The 21,476-nt window shown below is 31.8% G+C and overlaps 1 protein-coding gene across 1 annotated transcript in view; it reads right to left on the minus strand.

Moving 5' to 3' along the window:
* Positions 1 to 21,476, minus strand: part of nnt (nicotinamide nucleotide transhydrogenase) — a 109,731-nt gene that overhangs the window by 52,950 nt on the left and 35,305 nt on the right. The window contains exons 8-10 of the mRNA XM_061966369.1: positions 21,444 to 21,476; positions 12,954 to 13,145; positions 8,132 to 8,285 (exon numbers count right to left, since the gene is read on the minus strand). The exon at positions 21,444 to 21,476 is cut by the window's right edge and continues 101 nt beyond it. Coding sequence (XP_061822353.1) covers positions 8,132 to 8,285; positions 12,954 to 13,145; positions 21,444 to 21,476 — 379 coding nt within the window. The remainder of the gene's footprint in view (positions 1 to 8,131; positions 8,286 to 12,953; positions 13,146 to 21,443) is intronic.

Here is a 21,476-nt window from a genome sequence, read left to right on the forward strand (position 1 = left end):
AAGAGTATCATATTTTTACTAAAGCAATTGCTCTTTTCACTAATTATTCACTAATAACTAACATACATTTACATTAAAATCAAAATGTTACAAAATTAATATTAAATTCAAATTAAAAAAGTGTCATTTGTATTCATGTGGTTGCTCTTCTCACTAAAAATCAATTAATACATTTTTACGTTTTAAAATAAAATCAAAATCAGAAATTTCTCAATATAAATTAATATATTAAAATTAAAACAAATCGTTTTAAATTCATAAAACTGTCATATTTTTACCATTGCTATCATTCTTACTAATCATTTAAATTTAAATAAAAAAAATTAACAATCATTTTAAATTAAAATTAAGAGTGTCATATTTTTACTAAAGCAATTGCTCTTTTCACTAATTATTCACTAATAACTAACATACATTTACATTAAAATAAAAATGTTACAAAATTAATATTAAATTCAAATTAAAAAAGTGTCATTTGTATTCATGTGGTTGCTCTTCTCACTAAAAATCAATTAATACATTTTTACATTTTAAAATAAAATCAAAATCAGAAATTTCTCAATTTAAATTAATATATTAAAATTAAAACAAATCGTTTTAAATTCATAAAACTGTCATATTTTTACCATTGCTATCATTCTTACTATTCATTTAAATTTAAATAAAAAAAATTAACAATCATTTTAAATTAAAATTAAGAGTGTCATATTTTTACTAAAGCAATTGCTCTTTTCACTAATTATTCACTAATAACTAACATACATTTACATTAAAATAAAAATGTTACAAAATTAATATTAAATTCAAATTAAAAAAGTGTCATTTGTATTCATGTGGTTGCTCTTCTCACTAAAAATCAATTAATACATTTTTACGTTTTAAAATAAAATCAAAATCAGAAATTTCTCAATTTAAATTAATATATTAAAATTAAAACAAATTGTTTTAAATTCAAAACAATTTTGAATTTTAATTACCGGTAATAGGAAAAATACTAAATAATCAAAGTGGATTTAAATAATCATATAATTAGAAATAATTTAAAATAAAAAATAAAAAGTAATTAAAAAACATAAAAAAAAAAAAAATCAAAATACAAAAATTAAGTGTCATATTTTTACTAATGCTATCATTCTTCTAACCAATAATTCATTTAAATTTAATAAAAAAAATTAACAATTATTTTAGAATAAAATTAAACGTGTCATTTTTTCTAATGCAATTGCTCTTCTCACTAAAAATGTGTTAATAATTAGTTTTATTTTGGATTAAAATGAACACTTTAAAATTACCACTAGTGTACTAGTGGTACATGGACCACGCCAAAGAATCAATTAAATATTCAAACACAGTGTTACTGTTCAAATCGTGTGTAATGTCACAGTGGCCAAAAATATTACACATTTAATAATAATAAATAAAACCCCTTCTATGTTTTTAATGAATACTTGGGCCTACTACGCTACTGTATTTTAGTGTTGGTCGTTATGGTGGCACTTGGGGCCCTTTGCTCATTGGTCAAAAAATAATGATGAATCAAAATCAATGTAGTTAAGACTGCAATTACTTTATATCAAATGTAAATATTGCATATTTTGTGTTTTTGCCATAAAAAACGGTGGTTTCTTTGACAAAAAGGGCATAAAACAAACAAAATAATAGTAACTTATAAATGGACAGAGCTTAAGTTGATCTAGAGCCGTGATTCTCAAACTGTGGTACATGGACTCCACCTAGTGGTACGCCCAGGAATCACGTAATTAAACATTCAAACACAGTGTTACTGTTCAAACTGTGTGTAATGTCACAGTGGACAAAAAATATTAAAATATACCTGTTAAATAAAACCTCTCCCTTGTTTTTAATGAATACATAGGCCTAATAGGCTACCATATTTCAATCCAAGTGTTCTCTGAGGTGCTACGTTTTGAGAACCACCGCTATCGAGGAATGAAATGCATCCGCAGTCGGCAGTGATTTAGCTACTTCTAAATCACTAATCCTCGCCTCCATGGCGACAGATAAAATACGTTTCTTACAAGTATTATTATCACTGGAGGACGAGGAATAGCTAAACATGCTTCACCTCACCGGTGTCACAATGTAAACAAACGCCATGGGTGGATCTACACCTGACATCCACTGTAATGATACCAAGTACGATACTACTATGATTACATCGATATTTTTTATTGTCACAAAATCTTTTTTTCCTTTAAAAAAAAAAAAGTATATTATGTTTATAAAGTCAGTAAATACGTTCCTGGACACATGAGGACTTTGAATATGAGCAATGTATGATCCTGTAACTACTTGGTATCGGATCCATACCTAAATGTGTGGTATCATCCAAAACTAATGTCAAGTATCAAAGAAGAGAAGAATAAGTGATTATTACATTTGAACAGAAGTGTAGATAGAACATGTTCAAACAGAAAATAAGCACGTATTAACAGTAAATGAACAAGTCGATTAATAATTTTTACAGTTTGTCCCTCATAATGTGTAGAAAATAATAGGTGTATAAATGACACAATATGTTACTGCATAGACTAATTAGGAGTCTTTGTTTGTTTACTTACTACTAAAAGACAAGTTGTCTATTTTATTTAAGGACTAAATGACAATAATAAACATATGTTTCATGTACACTAACATTTGTTGTTACAATAAAGACAATAATGACATTTTTTTTATTACGAAAAGTATCGAAATACATCTTGGTACCGATAAAAAAAAATAAGCAGATATTTTCTTTTAAATGACACAATGTTACTAGTTTTAGTTTTTATTATCTTTTTATTTAATTTTTTTTAATACACTGTAGCACTTTGAGGTTGTTTGCTAAATGACACAATATGTTACTAGTTGTAGTTTTTATTTGTATTATCTTTTTATTTATTTATTTTTTAATACACTGTAGCACTTTGAGGTTGTTTGCTCAATGGAAAGTGCTTTTTACAAATATAATCTATTATTATTATTATTATTACTGCATACGTCAGCAGACTAATTAGGAGTCTTTGTTTGTTTACTTACTACTAAAAGACAAGATGTTTAGTATGTTCACTATTTTATTTAAGGACTGAATTACAATAATAAACATATGTTTCATGTACTCTAAGACTTTTTGTTCAAATAAAGACAATAATAAAAAAATTTTGTGGTCCCATTTATTTAGAAAAGTACTGAAAAGTATCAAAATCCATTTTGGTACTGACACCAAAATATCAGTATGGGGACAAACACCCAGTAGCTGTTGCTACATGCTACAACTCCTAGCACTTTTCATTTCCCACGTTGGAAAATAAAGCATTCAAATTTCCCTCATTTCCTGCCAGCATGTGGGAAAACCCCCACAGCAGTTTATTACCCAAATGACTCAATTACACGTCGACGCTAACGAGCAGGTAAGCGGCGCCTGGCGAGTGGGTGGCTCTCCCAGTGGACAAGGTGTGATGGGCAATCACGTGCATGTGGCGCACACTTGCAGCGTGGCCTGTGTTGCACGGCGGGCGGGAATCCACTTCAAACAAACACTCGGCGTGACGCCGCTTTCATGTGGCACACTTCCTGACACTAAGAGGGTGCCCGTTTGGGCCTGTGACACTTCACACATTCCAGCGCTGACCCCAAAGAGGGGATGCTTGACCTCCCCCGCCTTGTCGCGGACCCCTCGGCCTCTCTGATGCTGACCCCGACCCCAATGTCCGCGCTTACTTAGACTTTAACGCCCAAAGCACGCCACCTTTGGTTAGCGCAGCGTTTCTCAAAGTGTACTGGTGGGGAATAGAGACATGACAGGTGGGGCACGAGGAACGGGAGGAAATTTCACTTAAAAATTTTTTTTTATTATAATATTCTTAGATTATTTTTTTTAACTATGCTTTCATTTTCTATACACACTGTAAATCACTTTGTGATCCTGTCTGTGAAATCCGCTTTATAAGTAAATGGAAATTACCGGTACTTATTTTTACTGTAGGCTTTATCTTTCTCGGTACGAGCGAAAGTTTGACAGACATAGCAACAGTAACTAATGGGGGCGGGGCTAAGCGGAACAAACTTTCGCGCGGATGGGTAGCAGGCTAATGTGTGGACCACAATTACACAAATATATACATTTGTGACTCGCACCTCAAAGGTCGTCGAGCCAGAGCCAGCGCCTGCAGAGAAACAAAAATGTGACGGGCACACACTGTGTCGTTCACCGGGAAGCACTCGCGTCAAGGCAGCTCAGCCCCGAACTCAATGAGGTTTTAACAGATGTTGTGAGCGCGGTAAATTTGATCAAAACACGACCACTGAAAGTGCGACTGTTCTCTGCACTGTGTGAGGAAATGGGAGCTGATCATACAGCCGTGCTGTTTCACAGTGAAGCAAGGTGGCTCTCCCGGGGAAAAGTGCTGTCGCTTGCCCTGTCTTGCCAAATGCATAGCTCCTCCTTTTTTTTTTTGCAAAGATTGCAAAGTGGCACTTTTATTGTATTTATTATTGAATTTGATGCAAGTTATTTGATTTATTATTGAACTTGATGCAAGTTATAACACTTTTTTTGATTTATTTATTGAACTTGATGAAAGTTATAACACTTTTTTTGATTTATTATTGAACTTGATGCAAGTTATAACACTTTTGTTTTATTTATTATTGAACTTGATGCAAGTTATAACCCTTTTGTTGATTTATTATTGAACTTGATGCAAGTTATTTGATTTATTATTGAACTTGATGCAAGTTATAACACTTTTATTTGATTTATTATTGAACTTGATGCAAGTTATAACACTTATTTGATTTATTATTGAACTTGATGCAAGTTATAACACTTTTTTTGATTTATTATTGAACGTGATGCAAGTTATAACACTTGTTTTGATTTATTATTGAACTTGATGCAAGTTATAACACTTTTGTTGATTTATTATTGAACTTGATGCAAGTTATTTGATTTATTATTGAACTTGATGCAAGTTATAACACTTATTTGATTTATTATTGAACTTGATGCAAGTTATAACACTTTTTTTGATTTATTATTGAACGTGATGCAAGTTATAACACTTGTTTTGATTTATTATTGAACTTGATGCAAGTTATAACACTTTTGTTGATTTATTATTGAACGTGATGCAAGTTATAACACTTTTTTTGATTTATTATTGAACGTGATGCAAGTTATAACACTTTTTTTGATTTATTATTGAACTTGATGCAAGTTATAACACTTTTTTGATTTATTATTGAACTTGATGCAAGTTATAACACTTTTATTTGATTTATTATTGAACTTGATGCAAGTTATAACACTTTTTTTGATTTATTATTGAACGTGATGCAAGTTATAACACTTTTTTTGATTTATTATTGAACTTGATGCAAGTTATAACACTTTTGTTTTATTTATTATTGAACTTGATGGAAGTTATTTTATTTATTATTGAACTTGATGCAAGTTGTACCACAGCTGCACAGTTATTTTATTTATCATTGAACTTGATGTTATTTTATGTTGAGTTTGAATGTATACAACTTGATGTTCAATAAATTTGAAAATGTTAAAGCTTGGCATTAGCGCTCTGTTGGGGCGATGGGGCCAGGTGGGGCTTGAAAACTCCCCCTTGTCCAAAGTGGGGGATGACAAAAAAAGTTTGAGAACCACTGGGTTAGCGTGAGCGCACTGGACCACGCCCAAGTGCATCGCACCTCCCCGCCGGCACGATTGCACGCACATGCAAAACATAGCCCAGTCACAGAATTAAATTAATTTTTTTTCTTTTAATAAAATGTTAATTTAGATATGTTAATTTATTGTCCTTTCTAAAAAAAAAAAAAAAATTCAATTTAAAAGGAATTTTACATTTACATTTATTTTAAATTAAAAATTAAACACAGATTATTATTATTATAAACTCAATTTTTTTTTTTTTTTTAACAATTACAATTAATTTTAAATTACAATTAAAAGTGTACATATTTTTATTAATGCGATTGCTCTTCTCACTAAAAATATATATATATTTTTTAAATCCATCCATCCATCCATTTTCTACCACTTGTCCCTTTTTGGGATCGCGGGGGGTGCTGGAGCCTATCTCAGCTGCATTTGGGCGGAAGGCGGTGTACACCCTGGACAAGTCGCCGCCTCAAAAATGTTATAATGAAATTCAAATCAGAAATTTCCCATATAAAATGAATATATTAAAATTAAAACAAATTCATTGTTTTAAATTCAAAATAATTTTGAATTTTAATTTACAGGAAAAATATTTTATAATTAAAATTTATATAAATAATCATATAATTAGAAATAAATAAAAATTAAAATAAAAAAGTAATCAAAAATAATTTTAATTTAAAATCTAAATAAAAACAATTTACAATTACAATTCATTTTAAATTGCAATTAAAAGTGTACATATTTGTATTAATGTGATTGCTCTTCTCACTAAAGATCTATTTAAAAAAAAAATGTTATAATGAAATTAAAATCAGAAATTTCCCAAGTAAAATGAATATATTAAAATTAAAACAAATTCATTGTTTTAAATTCAGAATAATTTTGAATTTTAATTTACAGGAAAAATACTTTATAATTAAAAGGTACATAAATAACCATATAATTAGAAATAAATAAAAAGGAAAATAAAAAAAGTAATTAAAAATAATTTTTATTTACAATCTAAATAAATTTTTTTTACAATTACAATTAATTTTAAATTGCAATTAAAAGTGTACATATTTTTATTAATGCGATTGCTCTCCTCACTAAAAATCTATTATTTAAAAAAAAATGTTGTATTGAAATTAAAATCAGAAATTCCTCAATTAAAATTAATATATTAAAATCAAAACAAATTCGTTGTTTTAAATTCAAAATAATTTTGAATTTTTAATACTTTATAATTAAAATGTATATAAATAATCATATCATTAGAAATAATAACACATTTAAATAAAAAAATAATTAAAAAATAATTTGAATTTTAAATCAAAATAAAACAAATTTACAAAAATATTTTTACCATTGCTATCATTCTAACTAATAATTTAAATTTAAATTAAAAGTGTCATATTTTTACTAAAGCAATGTCATTCATTAATAACTAACATACATTTACATTAAAATAAAAATGTAACAAAATTAATTTTAAGTTTAAATTTAAAAAGTGTCATTTTTATTAATGTGGTTGCTCTACTCACTAAACATCAATTAATTTATTTTTAAATTTCAAAATAAAATCAAATACAGATTTTCTCAATTTAAATTAATATATTAAGATTAAAACAAATTAATTGTTTTAAATTCAAAACAATTTTGAATTTTAATTAATAGGAAAAATACTAAATAATTAAAATGGATTTAAATAATCATATAATTAGATATAATTTAAAATAAAAAATAAAAAGTAACAATCAAAAAACATTTTTTTTAAATCAAAATACAAAAATTAAAAGTGTCATATTTTTACTAATGCTATCATTCTTCTTACTAATAATTAATTTAAATTTTACGTGTCATTTTTACTAATGCAATTGCTCTTCTCACTAAAAGTGTTAGTTTTATTTTAAATTAAAATTAAAAATGTAATAAAATTACATTTACATCAAAACAAAATGTCATATTTTTACTATTGCGATTGCGCTTCTCACAAAAAATGTTTTTACTTATAAATTAAAATTAAAATAAAAAATGTAATTGAAAATTGAAATAAAAAAATTAATTTTTACTATTGCGATTGCTGTTCTCACAAAATGTTTTATTAAATTTAAATTCAAATAAATAATTTAACATTTAAAATTGATTTTAAATTAATATTAAAAATGTAACAATTAAAACTACAATTATATCGAAACATCGCGATGCTCTTCTCACTAAAAATGTATTTACTTTTAAATTAAAACGAAGACAAATGCAATTTAAAATAATTTTTTCATTTTAATATTCATTTTTTTTTTTTTTATTATTTTACAAACTTAAATTCAAATGAAAATAAATAATTTAGTGTCATTTTTACTAATGCCATTGCTCTTCTCACTAACAATGCCAGCGAGGGGCGAGGAATTGTGCTGTCGGACATCCACCTTTGACACCTAAACGCCACATTTGGCCCCCACCCCATGGACTGACCTCCAGTGTAGACTCCAGCGGAGGTCAGCGTGGCCCTGTAGGGAGAGACCTGAGAAGTCTTCTCGGCTTGCAGCTCTTTGACAGACTTGGGCTTGGGGGGCGCGGCGGTGGGCAGGTTGTTGGGCTGAGGAGCCGGGAAGAGGTTCTTTCCATTCTGAAAGGCAAATAAACACGAAGGAGAGCAATTACTGGTAGAAGACATTTATTAAGCCTGGACTAACATATTGGCTTTCCTCAACGCCCCATGACCGTAACTTTAGACCAACACGTCGACATCAGACGGCACGACTTGTAAAGCATCATTTATATGCTGTAAGTAAATACAGATAAAATACTCCACTCTAGTCCATTTGTTCACCGACATGAAAGTCATCTCCCACGGACTTGATTAAAACACCAAAAGAGTCCCAAAAATATGATGAGGATCAATGATGTGATGAAGATAAGGAATGCTTCACTCCTGGCGTCACCTCCATGCATGCAAGGCCAAGAGTCCATCCTGTAACCTACACCCACAACATTAGGCACACCTGCACAATGTCACGTGATGCAACAAATGTAAGAAATACTTCAAGAGTCTTTCTGATTCTGATGTCTCTGCAACAAATGTTGCACCAAAACACAAACCTAGTTTAGGCATTGTGAGAATGACATCATTTGAAGTGTTCTTTCTTAACCCATAGTCACATACCTGCCAACTTTTGAAATCAGAAAAACCTAGTAGCCAGGGTCCAGGGGCCGCAGGCCCCGGTAGGTCCAGGACAAAGTCCTGGTGGGGGTTCCGACGCAAAATGATTGATTGCATTCAGACAGGTTAAAATGTTGCTAAAACCATCACTTTTCTATCAGTCACAGTGACTTTTCAAAACAAAAATATTACAGCAAAAATCATATGGGTTGATTGACATGTTTATTCTGTAAGCTAACTTCAATAGTTTGAAATTATTTTGACAGTTAATGCCAGTTATCCTGTCAACCTTTCACAAGACTTCAATTTGTAAAGTGGCACTTTTATTGTATTTATTATTGAATTTGATGCAAGTTATTTGATTTATTATTGAACTTGATGCAAGTTATAACACTTTTTTTGATTTATTATTGAACTTGATGCAAGTTATAACACTTTTTTTGATTTATTATTGAACTTGATGCAAGTTATAACACTTTTGTTTTATTTATTATTGAACTTGATGCAAGTTATAACACTTTTGTTGATTTATTATTGAACTTGATGCAAGTTATTTGATTTATTATTGAACTTGATGCAAGTTATAACACTTTTATTTGATTTATTATTGAACTTGATGCAAGTTATAACACTTATTTGATTTATTATTGAACTTGATGCAAGTTATAACACTTTTTTTGATTTATTATTGAATGTGATGCAAGTTATAACTCTTGTTTTGATTTATTATTGAACTTGATGCAAGTTATAACACTTTTGTTGATTTATTATTGAACTTGATGCAAGTTATTTGATTTATTATTGAACTTGATGCAAGTTATAACACTTTTATTTGATTTATTATTGAACTTGATGCAAGTTATAACACTTTTTTTGATTTATTATTGAACGTGATGCAAGTTATAACACTTTTTTGATTTATTATTATTATTAATGCCAGTTATCCTGTCAACCTTTCACAAGACTTCAATTTGTTAATTGAAAGTATAAACACTTTTTACAGTAAACAAATGGTAAAACAGTACTAAACAATTCCATTAAAAAAAATTGGTGTCATTATTAACTTTCTGTCCAAGCTTGTATAATCTACTGCCTTGTTCAATTGTCAAAAATATTCTGTGCCTAAAATTCACATTTCTATCACAATTATCATACTGTAAACATGGTAAGATAACTTCATTAAAATTAATAGTCCTGTCAATAGCATGGAATTACAATTCAAATGTAGTTTTTTTGTAAGCCTTTCAAAAGAATTCAAAATATGAAAAATGAATGAAAATGAATTTAAGCCATCAGACACTTGAAAAGTGGCACATCACATCTCTAATGTAATCATTTGAACTTTTCAACAGAAATAGCACTGCAAAAATATTAAGGACATACTTCTGTATTTTGGTAGTTATGCTGTCAACATTTAACAAGATTTCTTCAACTTGGACTTGAAAGCATAAATAGTATAAACACTTTTAACAGTATAACAGTACTAAACAATTCCAATAGATAACATTGGTGTCATTACCTTTTTGTGGCTAAAATCCAAATTTAGCAACGGCATTAGACTTGTGTTTTTTTGTCCCAACGTGGTCTTTTACATGGCTAATTCCTCCGTGTCCGATCGAAAAATCTTGTCTGCACAAGGTGCAATTCGCGTAGTTTTCACCCTTTTTGGAACGGATAATTATTCCCGGATAGGCTTTTGAATATTCTTCACGGAATGACTGCAGTTTTCTTTTCGGTTTAAGACTCGTTTGCGATTTTTCTCCGGCTGATTCCATGATCGTTCGCTCGTTGGGAAACAATGGGCAACAGGTGCCTCGTGCTTGGCAGCGGTGCTATAAATAGCCTCGCACATGGCATTCAGAATGGCTCGATAGGAAGTTACGGGAAGCAGTGTCGATTGTGATTGTTGTTACGCGATTTTGTGAATAAAACTTAAAAAAAAAAAATTTAATTAATGAAAAACCGTATTTTTTATCACTGCAACCGTAAGCCGGAATAGGTTGATGAAAACCGTACTAATTACGGGAAAACCGGAGTAGTTGGCAGGTATGTATATATATCTATATATATATATATACACACACACACACATACATACATACATATAAATATACATACATACATATACACATATATATATATACACACACACACATACATACATATAAATATACATACATACATATACACATATAAGGAGTAATCCCTTTTTTTGTTTTTTCAGTACAATCACTAATTCGAAAAATTAAAGTCAGGTTTATGGGGCGTGACATAGTTGACCCAATTTTCCCAGTATGAAGTAAATTTCTCCAATTTATAATTAATAAAGGCAGTTATCTTCTCCATTGTATATATGTCCATTGTTGTTTCCATCCATTGCTTCAAAGTTGGGCTCTCCTGGGATATCCATTTCTGTTTCTATTTAGGGCCCGCATGGCATAAGTACCTATTGTATTTGTAAGGTTTTATTCTTTATTATTATTATTCTTCCGCAACTTTGCGCTGTAATTTGACCCCCTTAACATACTTCAAAACTCACCAAATTTTACACACACATCAGTAATATACGGCAAAACTTTTTATCAAAAAACCAAACCTCAAAACTGCGCTCTAGCGCCCCCTATGAAAAAAAAAAACTAGACTGCCTGTAACTCCCACTAGGAAGGTCGGAGAGACATGAAACAAAAACCTTTATGTAGGTCTGACTTAGACCTAGATTTCATAATAGTATACAGGTAAAAGCCAGTAAATTAAAATATTTTGAAAAACTTGATTTATCTCAGTAATTGCATTCAAAAGGTGTAACTTGTACATTATATTTATTCATTGCACACAGACTGATGCATTCAAATGTTTATTTCATTTAATTTTGATGATTTGAAGTGGCAACAAATGAAAATCCAAAATTCCGTGTGTCACAAAATTAGAATATTACTTAAGGCTAATACAAAAAGGGGATTTTTAGAAATGTTGGCCAACTGAAAAGTATGAAAATGACAAATATGAGCATGTACAATACTCAATACTTGGTTGGAGCTCCTTTTGCCTCAATTACTGCGTTAATGCGGCGTGGCATGGAGTCGATGAGTTTCTGGCACTGCTCAGGTGTTATGAGAGCCCAGGTTGCTCTGATAGTGGCCTTCAACTCTTCTGCGTTTTTGGGTCTGGCATTCTGCATCTTCCTTTTCACAATACCCCACAGATTTTCTATGGGGCTAAGGTCAGGGGAGTTGGCGGGCCAATTTAGAACAGAAATACCATGGTCCGTAAACCAGGCACGGGTAGATTTTGCGCTGTGTGCAGGCGCCAAGTCCTGTTGGAACTTGAAATCTCCATCTCCATAGAGCAGGTCAGCAGCAGGAAGCATGAAGTGCTCTAAAACTTGCTGGTAGACGGCTGCGTTGACCCTGGATCTCAGGAAACAGAGTGGACCGACACCAGCAGATGACATGGCACCCCAAACCATCACCCAACCATGCAAATTTTGCATTACCTTTGGAAATCGAGGTCCCAGAGTCTGGAGGAAGACAGGAGAGGCACAGGATCCACGTTGCCTGAAGTCTAGTGTAAAGTTTCCACCATCAGTGATGGTTTGGGGTGCCATGTCATCTGCTGGTGTCGGTCCACTCTGTTTCCTGAGATCCAGGGTCAACGCAGCCGTCTACCAGCAAGTTTTAGAGCACTTCATGCTTCCTGCTGCTGACCTGCTCTATGGAGATGGAGATTTCAAGTTCCAACAGGACTTGGCGCCTGCACACAGCGCAAAATCTACCCGTGCCTGGTTTACGGACCATGGTATTTCTGTTCTAAATTGGCCCGCCAACTCCCCTGACCTTAGCCCCATAGAAAATCTGTGGGGTATTGTGAAAAGGAAGATGCAGAATGCCAGGCCCATTCTTACACAAATGTTTGTAGAAACAGTCTCCATGCCTAAGTGCTTGATTTGATACACCTGTGGCCGGGCTTAGTGATTAGGACACCTGGTTCTCATCAGTTGGATGGGTGGCCAAATACTTTTGTCAATATAGTGTATGTATGTCATCCAAAAGAACTTGGGAGTGACCAGTGTGTTTTATTCCCTGAGAGGAAGACTGGTGGAGGGTGCCACCTGGTGGCCATGACAACATGTCCTACCTGCATGACGACAGAGCCCCTGACCACGTGGTCCATGGTGCCGTAGTCGAAGACCTCCTTCACGTCCAGGTGGAAGTTCTCCTTGTCAGGACTGATGGCCCGCACCAGCTTGGTGATGTTGTTGGAGTACAGCGTGCTGGACTGGGTGGGCAGGCGGCTGGGCAGGTCGGTGTAGCCCACGTGGGTCACGCCCTACAGACAAATACTCTTTCATCTACAACGCCTACTGATATCATTCATCCGGAATTTGCTGTATTCATGTACTAGTTCTCAACTAATAACAGTGTCTGATATCATTCATCCGGAATTTACTGTATTCATGTACTAGTTCTCAACTAATAGTGTCTGATATCATTCATCCGGAATTTACTGTATTCATGTACTAGTTCTCAACTAATAGCAGTGTCTGATATCATTCATCTGGAATTTACTGTATTCATGTACTGGTTCTCAACTAATAGTGTCTGATATCATTCATCCTGAATTGACTGTATTCAGGTACTGGTTCTCAACTAATAGTGTCTGATATCATTCATCCTGAATTAATTGTATTCATGTACCGGTACTAGTTCTCAACTAATAACAGTGTCTGATATCATTTATCCTGAATGTATTGTATTCATGTACTAGTTCTCAACTAATAGCAGTGTCTGATATCATTTATCCTGAATTTACTGTATTCATGTACTAGTTCTCAATTAATAGTGTCTGATATCATTCATCCCGAATTTACTGTATTCATGTACTAGTTCTCAACTAATAGCAGTGTCTGATATCATTCATCCTGAATTTACTGTATTCATGTACTAGTTCTCCACTAATAGTGTCTGATATCATTTATCCTGAATTTACTGTATTCATGTACTAGTTCTCAACTAATAGTGTCTGATATAATTTATCTTGAATTTACTGTATTCATGTACTAGTTCTCAACTAATAGTGTCTGATATCATTCATCCTGAATTTACTGTATTCATGTACTAGTTATCAACTAATAACAGTGTCTGATATCATTCATCCTGAATTTACTGTATCCATGTACTGGTTCTCAACTAATAGTGTCTGATATCATTCATCCTGAATTTACCGTATTCATGTACTAGTTCTCAACTAATAGTGTCTGATATCATTTATACTGAATTTACTGTATTCATGTACTAGTTCTCAACTAATAGTGTCTGATATCATTTATCCTGAATTTATTGTATTCATGTACTAGTTATCAACTAACAGTGTCCAATATAATTCATCCTGAATTTACTGTAGTCATGTAGTAGTTATCAACTGTCTGATATCATTCATCCTGAATTTACTGTATTCATGTACTAGTTCTCAACTAATAACAGTGTCTGATATCATTCATCCAGAATTTACTGTATTCATGTTCTAGTTCTCAACTAATAGCAGTGTCTGATATCATTGATCCTGAATTGACTGTATTCATGTACTAGTTCTCAACAAATAGCAGTGTCTGATATCATTTATCCTGAATTTACTGTATTCATGTACTATTTCTCAACTAATAGCAGTGTCTGATATCATTTATCCCGAATTTACTGTATTCATGTACTAGTTCTCAACTAATAGCAGTGTCTGATATCATTCATCTGGAATTTACTGTATTCATGTACTAGTTCTCAACTAATAGCAGTGTCTGATATCATTCATCTGGAATTTACTGTATTCATGTACTAGTTCTCAACTAATAGCTGTGTCTGATATCATTCATCTGGAATTTACTGTATTCATGTACTGGTTCTCAACTAATAGTGTCTGATATCATTTATCTTGAATTTACTGTATTCATGTACTAGTTCTCAACTAATAGTGTCTGATATCATTCATCCGGAATTTACTGTATCCATGTACTAGTTCTCAACTAATAACAGTGTCTGATATCATTCATCCGGAATTTACTGTATTCATGTACTAGTTCTCAACTAATAACAGTGTCTGATATCATTCATCCGGAATTTAATGTATTCATGTACTAGTTCTCAACTAATAACAGTGTCTGATATCATTCATCCGGAATTTACTGTATTCATGTACTAGTTCTCAACTAATAACAGTGTCTGATATCATTCATCCTGAATTTACTGTATCCATGTACTAGTTCTCAACTAATAACAGTGTCTGATATCATTCATCCGGAATTTACTGTATTCATGTACTAGTTCTCAACTAATAACAGTGTCTGATATCATTCATCCGGAATTTACTGTATTCATGTACTAGTTCTCAACTAATAGTGTCTGATATCATTCATCCGGAATTTACTGTATTCATGTACTAGTTCTCAACTAATAGCAGTGTCTGATATCATTCATCTGGAATTTACTGTATTCATGTACTGGTTCTCAACTAATAGTGTCTGATATCATTCATCCTGAATTGACTGTATTCAGGTACTGGTTCTCAACTAATAGTGTCTGATATCATTCATCCTGAATTAATTGTATTCATGTACTAGTTCTCAACTAATAGCAGTGTCTGATATCATTTATCCTGAATTTACTGTATTCATGTACTAGTTCTCAATTAATAGTGTCTGATATCATTCATCCCGAATTTACTGTATTCATGTACTAGTTCTCAACTAATAACAGTGTCTGATATCATTCATCCTGAATTTACTGTATTCATGTACTAGTTCTCCACTAATAGTGTCTGATATCATTTATCCTGAATTTACTGTATTCATGTACTAGTTCTCAACTAATAGTGTCTGATATAATTTATCTTGAATTTTCTGTATTCATGTACTAGTTCTCAACTAATAGTGTCTGATATCATTTATCCTGAATTTACTGTATTCATGTACTAGTTATCAACTAACAGTGTCTGATATCATTCATCCTGAATTTACTGTATTCATGTACTGGTTCTCAACTAATAACAGTGTCTGATATCATTCATCCTGAATTTACTGTATACATGTACTAGTTCTCAACTAATAACAGTGTCTGATATCATTCATCTGGAATTTACTGTATTCATGTACTGGTTCTCAACTAATAGTGTCTGATATCATTCATCCTGAATTTACCGTATTCATGTACTAGTTCTCAACTAATAGTGTCTGATATCATTTATACTGAATTTACTGTATTCATGTACTAGTTCTCAACTAATAGTGTCTGATATCATTTATCCTGAATTTACTGTATTCATGTACTAGTTATCAACTAACAGTGTCTAATATCATTCATCCTGAATTTACTGTAGTCATGTAGTAGTTATCAACTGTCTGATATCATTCATCCTGAATTTACTGTGTTCATGTACTAGTTCTCAACTAATAACAGTGTCTGATATCATTCATCCAGAATTTACTGTATTCATGTTCTAGTTCTCAACTAATAGCAGTGTCTGATATCATTGATCCTGAATTTACTGTATTCATGTACTAGTTCTCAACAAATAGCAGTGTCTGATATCATTTATCCTGAATTTACTGTATTCATGTACTATTTCTCAACTAATAGCAGTGTCTGATATCATTTATCCCGAATTTACTGTATTCATGTACTAGTTCTCAACTAATAGCAGTGTCTGATATCATTCATCTGGAATTTACTGTATTCATGTACTAGTTCTCAACTAATAGCAGTGTCTGATATCATTCATCTGGAATTTACTGTATTCATGTACTAGTTCTCAACTAATAGCAGTGTCTGATATCATTCATCTGGAATTTACTGTATTCATGTACTGGTTCTCAACTAATAGTGTCTGATATCATTTATCTTGAATTTACTGTATTCATGTACTAGTTCTCAACTAATAGTGTCTGATATCATTCATCCTGAATTTACTGTATTCATGTACTAGTTCTCAACTAATAACAGTGTCTGATATCATTCATCCTGAATTTACTGTATCCATGTACTAGTTCTCAACTAATAACAGTGTCTGATATCATTCATCCGGAATTTACTGTATCCATGTACTAGTTCTCAACTAATAACAGTGTCTGATATCATTCATCCGGAATTTACTGTATTCATGTACTAGTTCTCAACTAATAGCAGTGTCTGATATCATTCATCCGGAATTTACTGTATTCATGTACTAGTTCTCAACTAATAGTGTCTGATATCATTCATCCTGCATTTACTGTATTCATGCACTAGTTCTCAACTAATAGTGTCTGATATCATTTATCCTGAATTAATTGTATTCATGTACTAGTTCTCAACTAATAACAGTGTCTGATATCAATGATCCTGAATTTATTGTATTCATGTACTACTTCTCAACTAGTAGCAGTGTCTGATATCATTCATCCTGAATTTACTGTATTCATGTACTAGTTCTCAACTAATAACAGTGTCTGATATCATTCATCCTGAATTTACTGTATTCATGTACTAGTTCTCAACTAATAGCAGTGTCTGATATCATTCATCTGGAATTTACTGTATTCATGTACTGGTTCTCAACTAATAGTGTCTGATATCATTCATCCTGAATTTACCGTATTCATGTACTAGTTCTCAACTAATAGTGTCTGATATCATTTATCCTGAATTTACTGTATTCATGTACTAGTACTCAACTAATAGTGTCTGATATCATTTATCCTGAATTTACCGTATTCATGTACTAGTTATCAACTAACAGTGTCTAATATCATTCATCCTGAATTTAATGTAGTCATGTAGTAGTTATCAACTAACTGTCTGATATCATTCATCCTGAATTTACTGTATTCATGTACTAGTTCTCAACTAATAACAGTGTCTGATATCATTCATCCAGAATTTACTGTATTCATGTACTAGTTCTCAACTAATAGCAGTGTCTGATATCATTCATCCAGAATTTACTGTATTCATGTTCTAGTTCTCAACTAATAGCAGTGTCTGATATCATTGATCCTGAATTTACTGTATTCATGTACTAGTTCTCAACAAATAGCAGTGTCTGATATCATTTATCCTGAATTTACTGTATTCATGTACTAGTTCTCAACTAATAACAGTGTCTGATATCATTCATCCAGAATTTACTGTATTCATGTACTAGTTCTCAATAACAGTGTCTGATATCATTTATCCTGAATTTACTGTATTCATGTACTAGTTCTCAACTAATAACAGTGTCTGATATCATTTATTCTGAATTTACTGTATCCATGTACTATTGCTCAACTAATAGCAGTGTCTGATATCATTCTTCCTGAATTTACTGTATTCATGTACTATTGCTCAACTAATAGTGTCTGATATCATTCATCCTGAATTTACTGTATACATGTACTAGTTCTCAACTAATAACAGTGTCTGATATCATTCATCTGGAATTTACTGTATTCATGTACTGGTTCTCAACTAATAGTGTCTGATATCATTCATCCTGAATTTACCGTATTCATGTACTAGTTCTCAACTAATAGTGTCTGATATCATTTATACTGAATTTACTGTATTCATGTACTAGTTCTCAACTAATAGTGTCTGATATCATTTATCCTGAATTTACTGTATTCATGTACTAGTTATCAACTAACAGTGTCTAATATCATTCATCCTGAATTTACTGTAGTCATGTAGTAGTTATCAACTGTCTGATATCATTCATCCTGAATTTACTGTGTTCATGTACTAGTTCTCAACTAATAACAGTGTCTGATATCATTCATCCAGAATTTACTGTATTCATGTTCTAGTTCTCAACTAATAGCAGTGTCTGATATCATTGATCCTGAATTTACTGTATTCATGTACTAGTTCTCAACAAATAGCAGTGTCTGATATCATTTATCCTGAATTTACTGTATTCATGTACTATTTCTCAACTAATAGCAGTGTCTGATATCATTTATCCCGAATTTACTGTATTCATGTACTAGTTCTCAACTAATAGCAGTGTCTGATATCATTCATCTGGAATTTACTGTATTCATGTACTAGTTCTCAACTAATAGCAGTGTCTGATATCATTCATCTGGAATTTACTGTATTCATGTACTAGTTCTCAACTAATAGCAGTGTCTGATATCATTCATCTGGAATTTACTGTATTCATGTACTGGTTCTCAACTAATAGTGTCTGATATCATTTATCTTGAATTTACTGTATTCATGTACTAGTTCTCAACTAATAGTGTCTGATATCATTCATCCTGAATTTACTGTATTCATGTACTAGTTCTCAACTAATAACAGTGTCTGATATCATTCATCCTGAATTTACTGTATCCATGTACTAGTTCTCAACTAATAACAGTGTCTGATATCATTCATCCGGAATTTACTGTATCCATGTACTAGTTCTCAACTAATAACAGTGTCTGATATCATTCATCCGGAATTTACTGTATTCATGTACTAGTTCTCAACTAATAGCAGTGTCTGATATCATTCATCCGGAATTTACTGTATTCATGTACTAGTTCTCAACTAATAGTGTCTGATATCATTCATCCTGCATTTACTGTATTCATGCACTAGTTCTCAACTAATAGTGTCTGATATCATTTATCCTGAATTAATTGTATTCATGTACTAGTTCTCAACTAATAACAGTGTCTGATATCAATGATCCTGAATTTATTGTATTCATGTACTACTTCTCAACTAGTAGCAGTGTCTGATATCATTCATCCTGAATTTACTGTATTCATGTACTAGTTCTCAACTAATAACAGTGTCTGATATCATTCATCCTGAATTTACTGTATTCATGTACTAGTTCTCAACTAATAGCAGTGTCTGATATCATTCATCTGGAATTTACTGTATTCATGTACTGGTTCTCAACTAATAGTGTCTGATATCATTCATCCTGAATTTACCGTATTCATGTACTAGTTCTCAACTAATAGTGTCTGATATCATTTATCCTGAATTTACTGTATTCATGTACTAGTACTCAACTAATAGTGTCTGATATCATTTATCCTGAATTTACCGTATTCATGTACTAGTTATCAACTAACAGTGTCTAATATCATTCATCCTGAATTTAATGTAGTCATGTAGTAGTTATCAACTAACTGTCTGATATCATTCATCCTGAATTTACTGTATTCATGTACTAGTTCTCAACTAATAACAGTGTCTGATATCATTCATCCAGAATTTACTGTATTCATGTACTAGTTCTCAACTAATAGCAGTGTCTGATATCATTCATCCAGAATTTACTGTATTCATGTTCTAGTTCTCAACTAATAGCAGTGTCTGATATCATTGATCCTGAATTTACTGTATTCATGTACTAGTTCTCAACAAATAGCAGTGTCTGATATCATTTATCCTGAATTTACTGTATTCATGTACTAGTTCTCAACTAATAACAGTGTCTGATATCATTCATCCAGAATTTACTGTATTCATGTACTAGTTCTCAATAACAGTGTCTGATATCATTTATCCTGAATTTACTGTATTCATGTACTAGTTCTCAACTAATAACAGTGTCTGATATCATTTATTCTGAATTTACTGTATCCATGTACTATTGCTCAACTAATAGCAGTGTCTGATATTCTTCCTGAATTTACTGTATTCATGTACTATTGCTCAACTAATAGTGTCTGATATCATTCATCCTGAATTTACTGTATTCATATACCCATCCATCCATTTTCTACCGCTTATTCCCTTTGGGGTGGCGGGGGGGCGCTGGAGCCTATCTCAGCTACAATCGGGCGGTGTACACCCTGGACAAGTCGCCACCTCATCGCAGGGTATTCATATACAATTTCTCAATTAATAGCAGAGTCTGATATCATTCATACTGAATTTACTGTATTCATGTACTAGTTCTGAACTAATAGCAGTGTCTGATATCATTTATCCCGAATTTACTGTATTCATGTACTAGCTCTCAACTAATAGTGTCTGATATCATTTATCCTGAATTTACTATTACCTGACAAATATTGTAGTATTGTATTTTTTTTTTGCAAATACAACAGTGTCGGATATCATTTATCCTGAGTGTATTAATTCCTGACAAATATTGTAGAATTACTTTTTTTAAGCAAATAGAACAATGTCTGATATTATTGACCCTGAATGTATTTGTGTCTTATTTTTTAACAAATGGCACAGGTATCAATCATCCTGAATTTATTCATGTATTATTTTTTAACAAGCACAATGCCTGAAATAATTTATCCTGAATTTATTCATGCACTATTTTTGTACGAATAGCAGTGTCTGATATCATTCATCCTGAATGTATTATTACCTGAGAAATATAGTAGTATTACATTTTTTAGCAAATAGAACAGTGTCTGATATCATCCATCCTAAATGTATTCATGTATTAATTGAAACAAATAGCACAATGTCTGATATCATTTATTCTGAACCTAATCATGTATTATTATCTAAATGGTAAATAGACAGGAAGTGAAGAGAATATCAGTCATTGCTGAGTGGGAATAACTAGACTCTGCTTCTTCCTGCTCCTTTTCAGACATGTTGAATTGTGCGAGTGTAAATGTTGGACACAAACTAAATCAAGCGTTACCTTGTGCACAGAGAGCTCTCCAGGCACCGTGGT

This window comes from Nerophis lumbriciformis, linkage group LG11, assembly GCF_033978685.3.
Source record: "Nerophis lumbriciformis linkage group LG11, RoL_Nlum_v2.1, whole genome shotgun sequence".
Taxonomy (NCBI): Eukaryota; Metazoa; Chordata; class Actinopteri; order Syngnathiformes; family Syngnathidae; genus Nerophis; species Nerophis lumbriciformis.